Genomic DNA, 14,683 nt, shown 5'->3' with positions numbered 1-14,683 from the left:
CAGGTGGGGTCTCACAAGAGCAGAGTAGAGGGGAAGAATCACCTCTTTTGACCTGCTGGCCACACTCCTTTTGATGCAGCCCAGGATTCCGTTGGCTTTCTGGGCTGAGCGCACTCTGCTGCTCATGGAGAGCATCGCATCCACTGTCACTCCCAGGTCTTTCTCCTCGCTGCTGGTCTCAATTACTTCCCCACCCAACCTGTAGGTATGCCTGGGATTGCCATGTCCCAGATGTAGGACCTTGCACTTCATTTTGTTGAGCTTCATGAGGTTTGCATTGGCTCACCTCTCAAGCCTGTCAAGGTCCCTCTGGATGTCCCATCCCTTCCCTCCAGCTGTGACTGCCCCACACAGCTTGGTGTGGTCAGCAAACTTGCTAAGGGTGCACTCAATCCCACTGTCCATGTCACCAGCAAAGATGTTGAACAGTATCGGCCCCAGCACCGACCCCTGAGGGACACCACTCCTCATTGGCCTCCACGTGGACAATGAGCTGCTGACCACAATTCTCTGCATATGACCATCCAGCCAGTTCTTTACCCACCGAGTGGTCCACCCACCAAATCCATGTCTCTCCAATTTAGAGACAAGGATGTCATGTGGAACAGTGTCAAATGCTTTGCATAAGTCCAGGTAGATGATCCTTCATTAAGGCATATCTTACCACCATCATCAGCTGCAGTGAGGTGCCCCAGTGCCCTTTGGTTTGGAAAAGTCAGCTCTAAATGGTTAGAGCAGGCCAGGAAAGCAGAAAACAGACAGAAAACTGCAAGACGTGTGCCCATGGGCATGGCCCAACCTTCCCAAGCAGGCATGTCCTCTGGTTTCTCATGGGCCTCCCTCTACAGATGGGGCAAGAAAGCTGCAAGCTGCCCAGGGGAGGGAGGGAAGGCCTCACGCTGGGACAGCGGCACTGACGCAGCTCTGCAGGTCAGGGCCTGGTACGAGCATGCAAAAACTATCATCTACATGCCAGGACCACTCATCCAAGGTGGCTTGCTCTCTACAGAAATTGAAAGCTAAATTTCATTGTGGAGTCAGAGAAAGCTGCCTGGGCAATCCCCCACTGGGAGTTTACATTTATCCCCCAAACATCTGGAAAAGCAGCAAGAGGAAAATTCACCCCTCTCTTCCTTGACTAAGGAGGCTAAACCTGGACCACCTGATGCTTTTTCCACAGACACAACCAGGCTCACAGTGTCAGAGCTGGTTTTAACCAGCTCCAGAAGTTCAACCCACCCAGCACAGAGAAGAATAAACCTCCTCCCAAGCCTGTTTTCAAGCAGATGACCCCTCCAGCAGGGAGCACATCCCACCCAGCCTGAGCCTTTCCTGGCTGCACCAGCCTTGCTCCCCCTGCCAGGGGAGCAGCCCCAGATCCTTCTGCCCTACATGGCCTCCACAAATTAAAAGCTTTTCTCTGCAGCTGGTCCCCAGAGATGCTGTGAAACACTATGGAGACCACAGGCTGTGTTATCAGCACAACCCTCACGTGTATTTGTATGTGACAGTCTGGCTGGTTTGACCTCCAGGAAGGTGTGGAACTTGCCTCAGCACAAGCAGTTTGAGAACAGACCTCACAGCCTGGTCTCTACCATAGACAGCAGTTTGGCACAAAGCAAATGCAGATAAAATGAGGAAATCACAGGAAATCCATGCACTCTCAGGAGCAAAGGGCCACAGAGTTCCCTTGGTCTCTGAGCTCCAAAAACATAACTTGCACAGCTAAATACCTTCCACAAAATAAAGGGAGAACTTGTAAACACAATCCAGACTAATTTCTGCTTCAACATCTCTGCAAAGTATTCCACTGAGTAGTGCCCCAGCTAAAACCACCTCCAGAGCCAGGCTCCTCTTCCTCCATGTGAATGGAATATCTTGCTTCCTCTTACAAGGAATGATATGGAAATGTTTCATATAAAAAACAAGTCACAGGCTGCTACTGGTCAGTCATTTTCATTGAAAAACAGCCCCACAGATACTTACCATCTCTGCCCAGAAGGTTGCAGGGATGATACTCTGATTGGAGAGTTGGAGAGTTTGGGAAGTCTCCTGCAGTACTTGGATCCTCCCAAAGTTTATTGAACTTGGATATGTGTAGACAACTGGTCCACGTCCAGTGCTCACTAAATGAATTTTCTGTTCCAGGAAGCAGGTAAGAAAGATTTATTTAAAAAAAAAAAAAACAGAACAGGGAAAGTTAAAAAGTTTAAACAGCTCAATCCCACACAAGTGATTTCTTTAAGGACAGCTGTGATTCTCCATCTGAAATGCTCACCTTTGGGGCTTAAAAGTTGACATATTCACCTCCAAATTAAAAAATACTTAGGTAAGTGAAACTTTAAAACTATAAACTGTTGGTCTAAGGGCAAAAGCTTTGCAAGAAATCTGTCGTTAAAAACAGGCTGACAGTGAAACAACTGGTTATTCTTTTTAAGGCAAGCACCTGGATAGTTATGAGCAACTGTTTTGTCAAACTTCAGACTCTCCTGCACAGCCTGCACTGCTGGCCCTTCCTGTTGATTGGTTTGCATGCACAGCCACAACAGCCTGGGTTGAGGTGCTTGGTGCCATCCAGGGGATTTAGCATCATCATTTCCATTTATTTTAAGAAAAGTTTAAATCCCTGCAATTACTTTTCAGCTGTCAACCTTCCTTTCTCTTACAGAAAGCTTAAGATTCCCTGGAATCCTCTGACATCATCTTTTATGCTCAGAGAGATGACATTTTAAAGCAGATATCTCTATTAAATTAATGTGTTAAATTAAAGGTTAATTAACTAAAATTATTCTGGATTTCATCTTAGATGAACTATATGCTGTGTGGGACACTGAGATTACCACCTACAAGGATTTTACCCTTCCTCTTCTTCAGTCATGAGCTGTTGCTTATGCTAGCAATCCCTTCTGTCCTTGTCCACACTAGCCATATAGCACAAGTCCCTGTTTTCCCTGGAAGAATCCCTGTCCACTTTACACACCACCAGGATGAGTGGCACAAGGCACACATCTGCCCTCACACTCACCAGTGGAGATCCTTCACTCCCAAACACAGCAATGTCCACAGTGATGTCATGCTCGCCCAACAATTGGGCTTCAAGTATAAACGGGATGTCCACCGAGCTGTGAGCCTTGATAATCTGACATGGCTCGGGGGCGGAGTACCGCACAGCAGCAGCCTCCTTGTGTTCCTATATGGGACAGAATCAAATCAACTTCAGAGGAACATTTGTGGGAACTTTAAACTACTTAACATCTACTACAACAGCTACTCAGATGCATTTTTAAAAATCCCCAGGAGAAAGCAAAAGGGCACAAAACCAGAAGCAAGGCTTGTAGGGGCTTTGCAACCTCAGTGGCTCCAAAAGCTGCTGCACCCAGATACCCACTTCTGTCTGTACTGGTAGCCTCCTTGCAGCAGCTTTTCACAACCCTCTAAACAATCCTGTATGAAAACACCCCAAAGACTAGAATATAAGCTGCTTCCTAAAGTTTATATTCAGGCTAAACTGCTTCCTAAAGTTTACATTCAGGTAGGATCCTGTTCTCAGCAAACCTTTGGATTTGAATAGAAACCAGCAAGGTCTTATCCCAAACTCTCTTTTCCCTAATCAACCCCTCAATAATATTTGGGAGGAGGAGGTGGATGTGATGCCAAACCTGAGGGAGAACCCTGTAGCAGCCAGGAAGGTTGCTGTCATTTACAAGGGTCAGCGTCTGCTGGTAAGGGAACTTTAAATAGCACTGTCCAAAGGTCACAACAGGGTTGAGCACATGCAGCGGAGGAACGACACATCTAGGCAGAGAGAGGACCACAAGGGAATTAGAGCTACTGAGAGAATGAAGAATGTTTGCCCCTGAAGAGCATAATATGGAGCAGAACACATTTGTCACTGCTGAACAGACATCTAATACCCCTACAGTGATAAATTCTTTTGAATGTCTTTTCACTCAAACATGTCTTCTCAAGGAGGGACAGACCCCGACACTCAGCACAGGCACAGCACATGCCCTGTCCGACAGCTGTCTCAGCCTCTCCTTTGCCCAAGGAGGATTGCAAGGACCCTTCCAATAGGCCCAGCAAGCTGTGAGCTCTGAGGGAGCCTTCCCATCGAGGAGTAGTGCTCACCAAGGCCCGAGGAACACCAGATTTCAGGGTCTCAGTAAAAACAATTCCCTCTTCTCCCATGGCACTGTCATCCTGCCTGAAAACTCAGCCATTCGACCCAGCAATGGAGAGCATAAGCCACCTGCCCTACAGAGAGGGCCATCACCCTCTCCCAGTTCCTACAGCTCCCTTGGTCCTTCACCTAATGGGTCCATACACAGTCTGTCCTTGTTTGCACTTGCTTTACGAAACTGCAACCCAGGCACTGCCTGGATGGCTCTGCCTGGGAAAGAGAACAGCACCAGGGAATTGCATCCCTCTTGTCATTAAACTGACACCCATAGCAGCACTACAAGATGGAATTTGGCTGCAGCAAGAACAACTTTAGGGTTAAGTCTGAGAACATGAATGCTCAAAAGAACCAGAAAGAAGCAGAGAAGCCTGAGCTCACCTGCCACATCAAGGGCTATTTTTATCTTCAAAAGATCCTGCCTTTCTTTTGCCCTCACCACTCCTGCTCTGAGTCCCATTCCCTCATAAACTGAACCAGACCTCAGCTCTCAGCAGGCTGCTTGCTGTGTCCCAAAGCAATGCTGCAGTGGGGTCACAACCCAGCACAAGTCCACCTCTTGTAGGAAGAAGGAGAGGAGGTCCTTGGGAAATTTATTAAATGTCATGCATCAAAAACCAGGCCAATCAGTGATGTAATTCCTGTTCCTTATAGAAAGGTCCCAGGGCCATGCCTGGCTGCTGAGCAGGGGTGCTTCTCGGCACAGGCTGCTTTCCAAGCACTGCTGCTCCACTATCTAGCTGGGCAGAACCAGCTCATTAAGCAACACCTGTCCTTTGGAGCTGCAGCCAGCAAACCCTGTGCAAGGCAGTGTGTTGGTGGCTGATGCAACAGGACAGACAAGCGGCTGCAAAGAAAGTCCTGGTACCTGGCTATGAGGAGCAGCGTCGATACCACCTCGCCAACACCATCCACGTCCACCACCAGTTCCAGCTTGTAGTCTCCCACAGTGTTGGAGCACAGGGTGACCTGGTGGAAGGGAAGAGCAGCAAATACCTCCTCACTCCCAAAAGCTCACCACTCAGGTGTGGAGTCCTTCAGTTCTTGTTCCATGGTCAAGAGAAAGAGGATTCTTAATTCTTCTGCTGGTCCATGTATAGAGCACAGTCTCTGGGAGTAACAAAAGCCTCCTGGCAACACTATGTTTAACACACCTTTCAGCTATCAGGGCAGAGGCAAGCTAAATCAGAGCATTAGACTGTATTCAAATTCAGGGACCTATTTTTCATCTGACTACAATGAGATAAATGCAGAGGAAATCTGCTGACTTGAACAGAATGAGTTCAGCTTTACAGCAGGAAGCAGCGGGCACAGTGTGGCCCAGCAGATGCTGAGCAGTTCACAGCTGCAGTGTTTTCTGTCCCCACTGGAGATCCCCGCAGTGAATACAACTCATTCTGCTCCTTGGTAGAGGAGGAATGAGGCCAGGAGGAAAAGCAAACAATGCCATCTCTCCCTCTTCTGTCCTCATCGTTCCTGCTTTCAATCAAAGAAATCACTCTCAAAAACATAGAAATGGCTTCTGTACTTGACCATAGTGTATGTGTGTCCTAGGTTACAATGTAGGGTGCAACCAAGAGTATGTATTCTATTATCATCTTCACAGGCTGTCAAAGCAGGTGGGGCAGTGTTTGTTATCTCCTACCATGACTCATCCCTGATAAACTCCTTCCAGAAGCTATCTCTGTTTAATGGGCTGTCATGGACCCACCCCATGACCCATAGAATTACATCTTCCCATTGTGAGATGCTTCACCCCAGGAGGAGGAGCCAAACATTCCCACCTGGATATAATCTCGGGTTTGGACCAACACAGGGAGCCCTTACCTACTGGATTCCCAGAGGACAAGAGCTACCACTGGACCTTCAGGTGAAGACCAGATCTACAGGATCACTGCTCCAACAGACCCATCACTCCAGGAGGACTGCAGCTACCATTCAATCGGACTACCACCAACACCCTGACTGACAGGGTGTCAGGCTGCTTTCTGACTCTGTCAGTGGTTTCTTTTTGTACTGTTGCATTTATTTTTTTGTTTTCCCTATTAAATTGTATTTCTGACTTGGAGTCTCTCACTGGTTTGCTTTCAAACCAGTGTAATGTGATCTCAGCTTATGATTTTGGAAACCAAATGATGCTTCTTCAGGAAGATCCCGAGTAACCCAGGTAACAAGGGCCTCACACCAGTGCAGATCTCTTACATGTGATTTTGGAAACCAAATGATGCTTCTTCAGGAAGATCCCACCCAGCCCAGGTAACAAGGGCCTCACACCAGTGCAGATCTCTTACATGATGCTCCGGGCTGGCAGCACTAAAGCTCTCCCACATGGAAGCTTCACCCCACCTGTTGAAGCATGTGTGGCCGGACTCCTTCCATACCTGGATATCCTGGAATCTCTGGGAGCCGATGGTCCTGCTGCAGGGTGTTACAGTGAACTCCATTGGCTGCATGGGACCTCGAGCTCCCTTTCTCCAGAATGGACTAGTGGCATTGGACATCTGAGCAATGCTGGTAACACTGGGCTTTCCTGAGCCGTCCTTCGGAATGCGAAGGCTGACGGTCACGGGCACCAAGGAGGTGTTAGTCAGGCGACAGGACAAAGTGTGAGGAAAGCCTATGAAAATGACATAAATATCCATTTAGGTACCAATTATCTCGTGATTCCTGGTGTGAATATCCTGGTAGGATAATACTGTGCTTATACTTTAGGTCTTTTTTATTTGAACTACAGCTCACTGAGCAGTCAGCAAGGAATTAATTGATGCTGATCCCAGATTGCTGCCTTCAAAATGCCCACTCTTAGACCTGCTAACACCACAAGCGTCTCTCTCTCTCCGCAACAGGGAGGAGCTCTCCCACCTGCCCTAAACCAGCACCAGTTGTTTCTCACTGATAAATGTGCATTCACACTGACCATTTACTCTGAAAATTCAAGCTGCAAAATTCCCTGTTAGCTCTGCCAACATTTCCAACTGTTTTCAAGATATAAAAGCAGTGAGAGGTCATAGAGGAGAAGCTACAGTAAAAGAAAGGGAGGATGGAATTGGGAACTAGAACATGATGCACCCTAATGCAGTTTATCTAGGCAGGATCCTTAAGGCATCTCCTGGTTTGGTGCAGCCAGACTGAGCACGAACAAGTCACAGCCCACTTCCCTGGAGGCAGATCCTAGGCTTGCTTCAAGATCAGCAATTAGGAACCACATCTCACCTTACCCAACAAACAGGGACAGCACACTCACACTGCACACTGGCTGTGACTGCTGCCCACAAGGGTTTACACCACTTTAGCTCTGAGACTTTACTTGCCATCATGGAAAGCCAGGGATACAGCTACACCTGGTGGGGATGTCCTGCAGAGCCAGGACACCAGCCCACACCCTACTCTGCAGTGGATATCTGGCTTGGCTGGCCTGCTCTGCAGCGAGGAGATATCTCCCAGTGCCTATTTACCAAGAATCATTTGAACACAGACAGGGAGGAAAACCATCTGCAAGCACAACAGAGAGCCTCTCCATGCCCATCAACAGGGACCACTACCCAGCTCCAGCAGTGACTCTGGCAGAGAGGTAGGAAGGGCACAAGAAGGACAAGCACAGAGGTCACAATCCCAAATGAGACCAAGGTGACCAGATGCAGACAACAGTCAGCAGCACAGTTAAAAGAAGCAAAGATACAACAGCTGCCTTCTGCTGAAGATGCCTTAGGAGAGAAATCAGATTAAGCAGGATGAATCTCTTAATAGAGAACCATATTTCTGTCTGCTGCCTTTCTTGTTGTTTCACTTATTCAATAGGAAACTAATAAGTGGCCCAGCAATGATGCAGGGAGGGGAAGAAGCAGCTCAGGAAAGGTGATGAGTTTTCTTTAAAAGTCTATGAACAGCATGAAAACACAGAGGCATTGTGTGAAGAATGATAATGGCCCTTCAATCAATCCACAATTGATTTAACATTTAAACTGCAGATCATCTCAGAAAAAAAGCCTTTTGTGAACCTCAGGTGGAGAACCAGCATCTGCATTTCGATGCCGACACTCTGGATGCTCAGCCACGATCTCTGTCAGCACAACTGGGCTTTTGGTGGGGAAGGAGAAGCTGCCAACAGCTTAGAGGACACAGGTGCCTGAGGCAGAGCTACTGCTGGGGCACTTTACCTGGCTGGGGATAATGAGCTGCCCTTACAGCACTAATTACCATCCCACACTAAAGGTCAGGTGGGTAAATGGTGTCCTTGCCTTGCAACGAGGGCATGCACCCAAAGCAGTCACAGGCTTGGTACATGCTTAAGCTCCCTTCCCTTGATGTCCCATCCCCTGGGCCCTCCTGGGACAAGGACCATCACAGTCATTCTGCTGTCAAGGATTGGGAGGTTGGAGCAGGACAGACCAGAAAATACTGACTTTCTATTCCTGTTTGATCTCATAATGGAAAAATGCTGCCTAAGGCACCAGCAGCCCTGCAGTTAACACCCTGAAGGCTTCTGTGGAGGAACACGAGTGACAGATGCTCTTATGTTCAAGTGCTCCATTATGGCAATGCACAGATTCCTCACAGTGCAGTCCAAGCCCAGGGCACACTCACCAAAGGAGACGTCACCAAAGTTGAGGACAGGCACATCAAAATGCAAAGTTGGCCCAGTGACACAGCCGCTGTGAGGACGGAGGCAGAGAAGGCAATGGCTTGGTTAAACGGAATTGCAAAGCGTTTGGCTGTTCTGACAGCTCAGCTGGATAAAAGCTGGTGTCAGAGCCACTGTGGGTTTCACATCAACCCACCACCCCGTGCTCAGCACAGCAGCCATGTGGACATGGCTCAGACTAGCTGGGACAAGCCCTCATGCTGCTGTGGTCCTGAAAAGAGAGCTTTGCCTCTCCTATCATCACCTCTTCTCTCCTTTACTAGGTGAGGATTATCTTTCGCAATAGCACTAGCCCAGGGGATGATGCACCCAAGTCCTTGTGGCAGTCCTTGCTGCAGAGCTCCGTCTCCTGCATCAGCCCTTTCCTGCTGGGGAAAGGACGTACCAGAGAGTTGCACAAGAGCTGGGAGGACAGCTTGTCCCCACACATTAACATGAGAGATGATGTGAGGCTGCTGCTGCCCATTTGGGATGGATTATTAACAGAGGATTTTAAAAACACTGATTTTGGCTGCAGAATCACCCAAGCTGGCCCATCTCCAAAGCCCTAGGGGCCTTGCTGCATGTTCAGATGGGTTGTCCCAGACCAGCTACTGCCCAAAGCTGATACCATCCCATTGCCTGCCACGGCCCAAGGCAGAGGGAGATCCCTGCAGGAAGGACTCACTTCAGCTCCTGGGTACCCACACTGGGCAGCAGGCATCCACACACTAAGGGGATGTCGGGATCAGAGCTAACACTAAGACCTCAGGCAACACTATTTTTCTCTGCTCCACCACAAAATCAGGTAGGTGGGTGACAATTACCCGGAGATATGCCCACCAAGCTCCCAGAGCTCCTCACCTGATAGTCAAGGTCACAGGCTCAGGGGATCCAGTCACATTGAACTGGAATTCTTCCCTGAACTCCCCCAGGATGGTGGAACTGAAGGAGATCCTGATAGCCTGGAGCCCCTTTGGTGCAATTATGCCCTCCCGGGGCAGAAAGGTGAAGCAGGAGCCCATGGCTGTGGCTGGAGGGACATGGCTGAAGGGAGCCTCAATAGGTCCTTTGTTAAACAGGATCACCTACAGCAGCAATAAAGCAAAATGGAAATCCATGAGGAATCTTCCTTTCTTACGGAAGGATGAGTTGCTTTCTAATTAAACAGTTAACACATGGAAAAGGCAGAAGATGCCATGTGCTGCTGTATGGCAGAAGCCAAAAAAACCACAACAGGTCAAATTCTGCTTTTGGGTTTTCATGCAAAGCAGTGGTAACTTCACACAATCTGGGCTTATCCCACGGACATGGAGCAGTCCATTTCAATTTGCAGTGCAGAGGAGCTGCTCAGCAGCACCAGGGTCATTCAGAATCAGCCCTAAGAGCAGCATGGGGTGGTGGCAGCCACACAGTGAATCACCACAGAGCTGCTGCTGCTCCAGATGTGCCTGATCCTGCCAAGGGCAGGACATGTTCAGGTTCCATTGCAGCCAACCAGTTTATTGCATGTAGAAGACACCTCAGGACAGTGCTTTCACCAACTTGAGAAGTTCTTCCCAACTCTGCTGTGGTAGATAATTTTGGGTTATTGTATTTTTTCTCTAATTTGATAGTTTTAGTCTTTGGTCAACCAGATATGTCAAGGAAGGATGAGCGTGTGGTGCACAGCAGTTCCACATACTCTAAAGAGCTGCTCTCTCACAACTATTCACAGCCATGGGGAAACCTTGCCATTGCCTTGGATTTATCCATCTGCTGTGGAATTCCTTTCCCTAATTATTTGCCTTAAAAAACCTGTCTGAACAATCGAGGCAGAAGCAGAAGGATGTCCATCATTTTCTAACTTTGCAGCTGCTGCTGAAAATATTCCTGTATTCAATCTCTGTCATGAAACTTGAAAACTACTCTCCTCTCCTGTGTTTTACATCTTAATTACAAATTGTACTTGGGGATCCTACGCTGAGCTGAGCTTTATCTGCAGTCTAGCCGCTTAGCACAGCACTAACGGTATCATCTGCTCGTCCACCTTTTCTTATGTGAAGAATATGATAAATTGATAAAGTATCAACATCAGAAAGAGTACAAAATTCTGGTAAGAAAACAACTCAGTGGTCCTTCCCTGCCACAGCCAAGCTCTTGAAAGTGTCTGGCACAATGCAGTGACTCATTTTCTACATGTTTCAACTGCTCTCTTTTTTTTTTTTTTGAGGCTTGATACCATTGGGATGGAGGCAAATAGTTACAAAATACCTTTGCTTCCCTCCCAGAAAGGCTGTGTTCTCTCTAAAACCAGAGATGCACCAAGGCTGAAGCATGGTGAGGGACTGGTCCATAAAGGAAAGCACTCCTAAGCCCTTTGCAAGGGCCAGCACTGAGCCAGAAGGCTGGATGGCTTTCCTTTCACTCCCAGGAAGAGGCAGGAGGCACTTGACTGAAAACTGTTTGCAATGGACTCGAGCTCAAATGCAGCCAGTTTATTTCAGCTACTTTTGAACAGCCCAAGTACAAAGGGCCCTTGCCTCTGGGGCAGAACAAAAGCCTCTGAACACTCAGCTTCTTGACCCGGTGTTGCCTTCCTGTGCCAAGGGGCTGTTTTGCAGGTAGCCAAGTCAGTCGGTGAGGTGGCAGTGGTGACTAAGGTGAGCATGGGGGTAAGTGTGAGATAGAGCTGTACAAGGGGTTACAGACCGAACAGGGTGGGCAAAGAGAGTGGACAAACAAACAGGGCCGGGAACAATCTGGGTGAACAGAGTGGCAAACAGGGAGTGAACAGGGCTAGGAACAGTGTGGGTGCAGCAGTTTGCGCAAGCAGGGCAGTGCAGTCTCCCTCCCACCAGCTCCAGAGGAGAGGTCAGGAATGGTTTCCATTCAACAGGGCGCTAAGTCCTCTGTGTGTGCCAGAAAGGATGCGGCACACAGACGGAGCTGCTGTGGAAACATCCAGGGGTGCACTGGCAGTAGAAGGCAGCAGAGACAATACCTATGTGAGATGTGAGCAGGTTGACGATCTGCTCTGCTTGGTGAGGCAACTCAAACAGGGGGCAGAAGGGTTAAGGAGCATTAGGACATCTGAGGAAGAAATTGACTGGTGGAGCTGTTCTCTACCTACCCTGATGTGAATGTACCAGCCAAATGCATCTCAGGAAGTGGAGGATCCTCTCCCCTCTCTACAACAGGCAGGAGGGGACCTAGGAGTTGGCAGGGAATGGAGGCAGGTCCTGCTCTCGGTGACAGAAGAACTCCGTCCCAGCCTCTCTCCCCATATTCCTTTACAGAACAGGTATGAGGCTTTGGAAACACGCCTTTCAGACCCATCAAAATGATCCAGAGTCTGTGAAACCCCCAAATTTGACTAGTACATCAAATACTCTGTGCTCACACCTGTACAAATTGCTAAAAATTCTGCAGGTCCAGAAGGTTCACTTGCCGCCCCAGGAGCCATCAAGATCCACCCCAAGCCCTGCTGCTTACCTCATAGCTGTGGGCTTCTCCAACAAAAATCTTCCCAATGTCGAGTTCCTCCAACCCGAAATGGAGCTGGGGCCCGAGGCCTTTCCCTGTGAGGCACAGGGGCAGCCTGGTCTCACGGCCTGGGAAGAGATTTGTATTTCAGTACACCATTCCCTCTGTTATCCGGCATTTTCCAGGCTGGATGGGACCACCTCCTGATGCTCTAGGAGGAAGGAGATAGGAATCCTCTCTTCCCTCAGGAGATGTACCCTGGGGCTGGATTCTAATTTCTAACCCACCCCTTGGGCTGGTTTCCAATTTAGCCACCAGTTTGCACACCAAAAAAGCAATGCCAAGTTTAAAACATGATCTCTGATTTCCTTCCTATGCTCTTAGGGGAACTTTGAAGTCTGTTCAGTGAAGGCATAAAGCTTGCCAAGAGTTTGGCATTGCTGCCTGGCTTGCAATTAAATCAGGGTGTAGGTGGCCCAACAGCACAGGAATTTGTTGCCAAAGTCCTCAACTTCTGCTGCCTTCTGACACTTGGCATCTTGTTCACAGAGATGTTTTGTGAGTGACTTAGAACATGATTCTCATCTGACCATGTCAATAAACAGAGATCCACAGTTTCACATGATACAGGACATCACAAGGCAAAGGAGTGATCATCATTTGGGATTTTTTAGTAACTAAGAAAGTGCATTTTGTGCTTCAGTATTTGCCAAGAGCAAATTTCCAAATACTTCCAGGCTGCTGGCCTTGCCGGTTGCCCAGAATTGAGCAGTTCTGCAAATCACCAGATCCAGAAGAATCTGCCTAGCAATTTATGGAGTCACCTACAGTAGGGCCCATCAGGGACGTTGAGGAGCAGGCTCCTCTTTCTCAACACACATCATTTGCCCAGCTCTGGTCCCTCTAACTCCCAGATGAGCACAAGTCTTGCATGCAAACAGTTTTCCTATTTTTCTGCCATGACAAAGCTCTCCTGGCACAACCCCTAGAGATCCCTGCAGCAAAGTGAAGTGCTAGACACACATATCACCAGATCCTAAATCCCAGACCAGGAGAACAGCCCTGAGAAAGGAACCCCTTGGGAGTAACTCTTTCAATCCATTCTTTCCCTGATTTCCAGGGAGGGTGCTCACCATGCTGAGCACAGAGGGCCCAGTGCAACACCACCCAGACACACCATGGACTGAGAGCCGCAAGGTGACAATTCCCACACAGGGAGAGAAGCGGGTGCTAGCCGGAGTGGTCCTTTTGCAGACACCTTGGGCTCAGCTATCTCTGGTCTGGTGGTGTCTGGGCAGTGGAAGGTGATTCAGGGTCAGGGAGCACATTTCTAACTCAGTCTCTAAGACCTAATGAAGGATCCGTGTAATAAGGACACATCCTGGAGGTCTAGAGGGGCTTAGTGCTCATTCACTAAAGCTGTACTGCTCTGTAGCTCTTTGGCCTTTGACGAAATGCTGGTAAAGCCATGACATGAAAGCTTATCCCTGCACTACTTGGATTGTTCTGAGATCAGTGATCCAGAGCCAGCTATCTGGCCTTCCATGAGAAACTACCTGGAAGCCACGGGGACAGTGGGCATTTCTCAACAATTAAATGAGAGCCCAGTGGGCTGGAAGAGGATTTGCACTTGGCCTTCACTGTGGGCAAGAGAAGCAGGAGAAAGGAGCCACACCTGAGATGTTGCAGTACGCCACTTTTGTATAGACTTGGGCTGCTTGTGGTTTAAAGATGACATTGATTTCAGCCGAAGAATTTGGACAGATCTCTCCCTCCTAAAACAGAAAGAGGCAGTAAATCATTTATCTTCTGTAACACCCCAGCTTGCTCAGTGGGTTGAGGGGAAGGTAATTTTGAATTTCTCTGGGCATTGCATGGAAGAAATAATGCAATTCTCAGGAGGTTTAACAAGAAATAATTTTTATTTATGAACTTTGGGTCACTCAGCAGAAGGTAAATCAGTAAACTTCACAGTATTCAAACACAGTGCAAACTTTAACTCAGCATACCTTGAGAGAACAAAGCCCATAGCCAGCACTGATCATGGCACTTAGCGAGTCGTTAAAGGATTGGGAAGGAGAAAAGTAGAGAGAAAAAGAGAAAAATAGATGGGAAAGAGAGGTGGATAGTCACCACCTGTGGATCCAGCATGGTCTCATCAGCTTCCAACCCAGGGCAGTGGGACACACAGTGTGGTGCAAGTCTTACTGTCCTTATAACCATTCCCCTCACCCAGGGCCCATCCCAGCGTGAACTCACAGCCGTGTTGTGCTTTAGGCAGAGCCAGGAGCTTTGGCACTATCTCGGGGCTTGCAGCAAGGCCGCGTGGTCGACCAACGCCATCTCAGGTCCCACATCAGAGCCATGTGGTCACTGAGGCCATTCCAGCACAGACCGATGGTTACCTGCTAAGGCTCCAA

General features: G+C 48.5%; 1 protein-coding gene across 1 annotated transcript in view; it reads right to left on the bottom strand.

The window, feature by feature from the left end:
- The window catches only part of LOC103802745 (hydrocephalus-inducing protein homolog), a gene marked incomplete at both ends in the record, with an annotated part of 57,224 nt that overhangs the window by 30,857 nt on the left and 11,684 nt on the right, over positions 1 to 14,683 (bottom strand). Inside the window, 9 exon segments of the mRNA XM_009075271.1 lie at positions 1,987 to 2,139; positions 3,026 to 3,190; positions 3,660 to 3,795; positions 5,046 to 5,146; positions 6,559 to 6,794; positions 8,762 to 8,829; positions 9,663 to 9,886; positions 12,273 to 12,391; positions 13,939 to 14,038. Of these exon segments, the coding sequence (XP_009073519.1) occupies positions 1,987 to 2,139; positions 3,026 to 3,190; positions 3,660 to 3,795; positions 5,046 to 5,146; positions 6,559 to 6,794; positions 8,762 to 8,829; positions 9,663 to 9,886; positions 12,273 to 12,391; positions 13,939 to 14,038 (1,302 nt within the window).

The sequence above is a fragment of the Acanthisitta chloris genome, unplaced genomic scaffold (assembly GCF_000695815.1).
Source record: "Acanthisitta chloris isolate BGI_N310 unplaced genomic scaffold, ASM69581v1 scaffold1020, whole genome shotgun sequence".
Taxonomy (NCBI): Eukaryota; Metazoa; Chordata; class Aves; order Passeriformes; family Acanthisittidae; genus Acanthisitta; species Acanthisitta chloris.
This window is presented reverse-complemented; position numbering and strand designations above follow the sequence as displayed.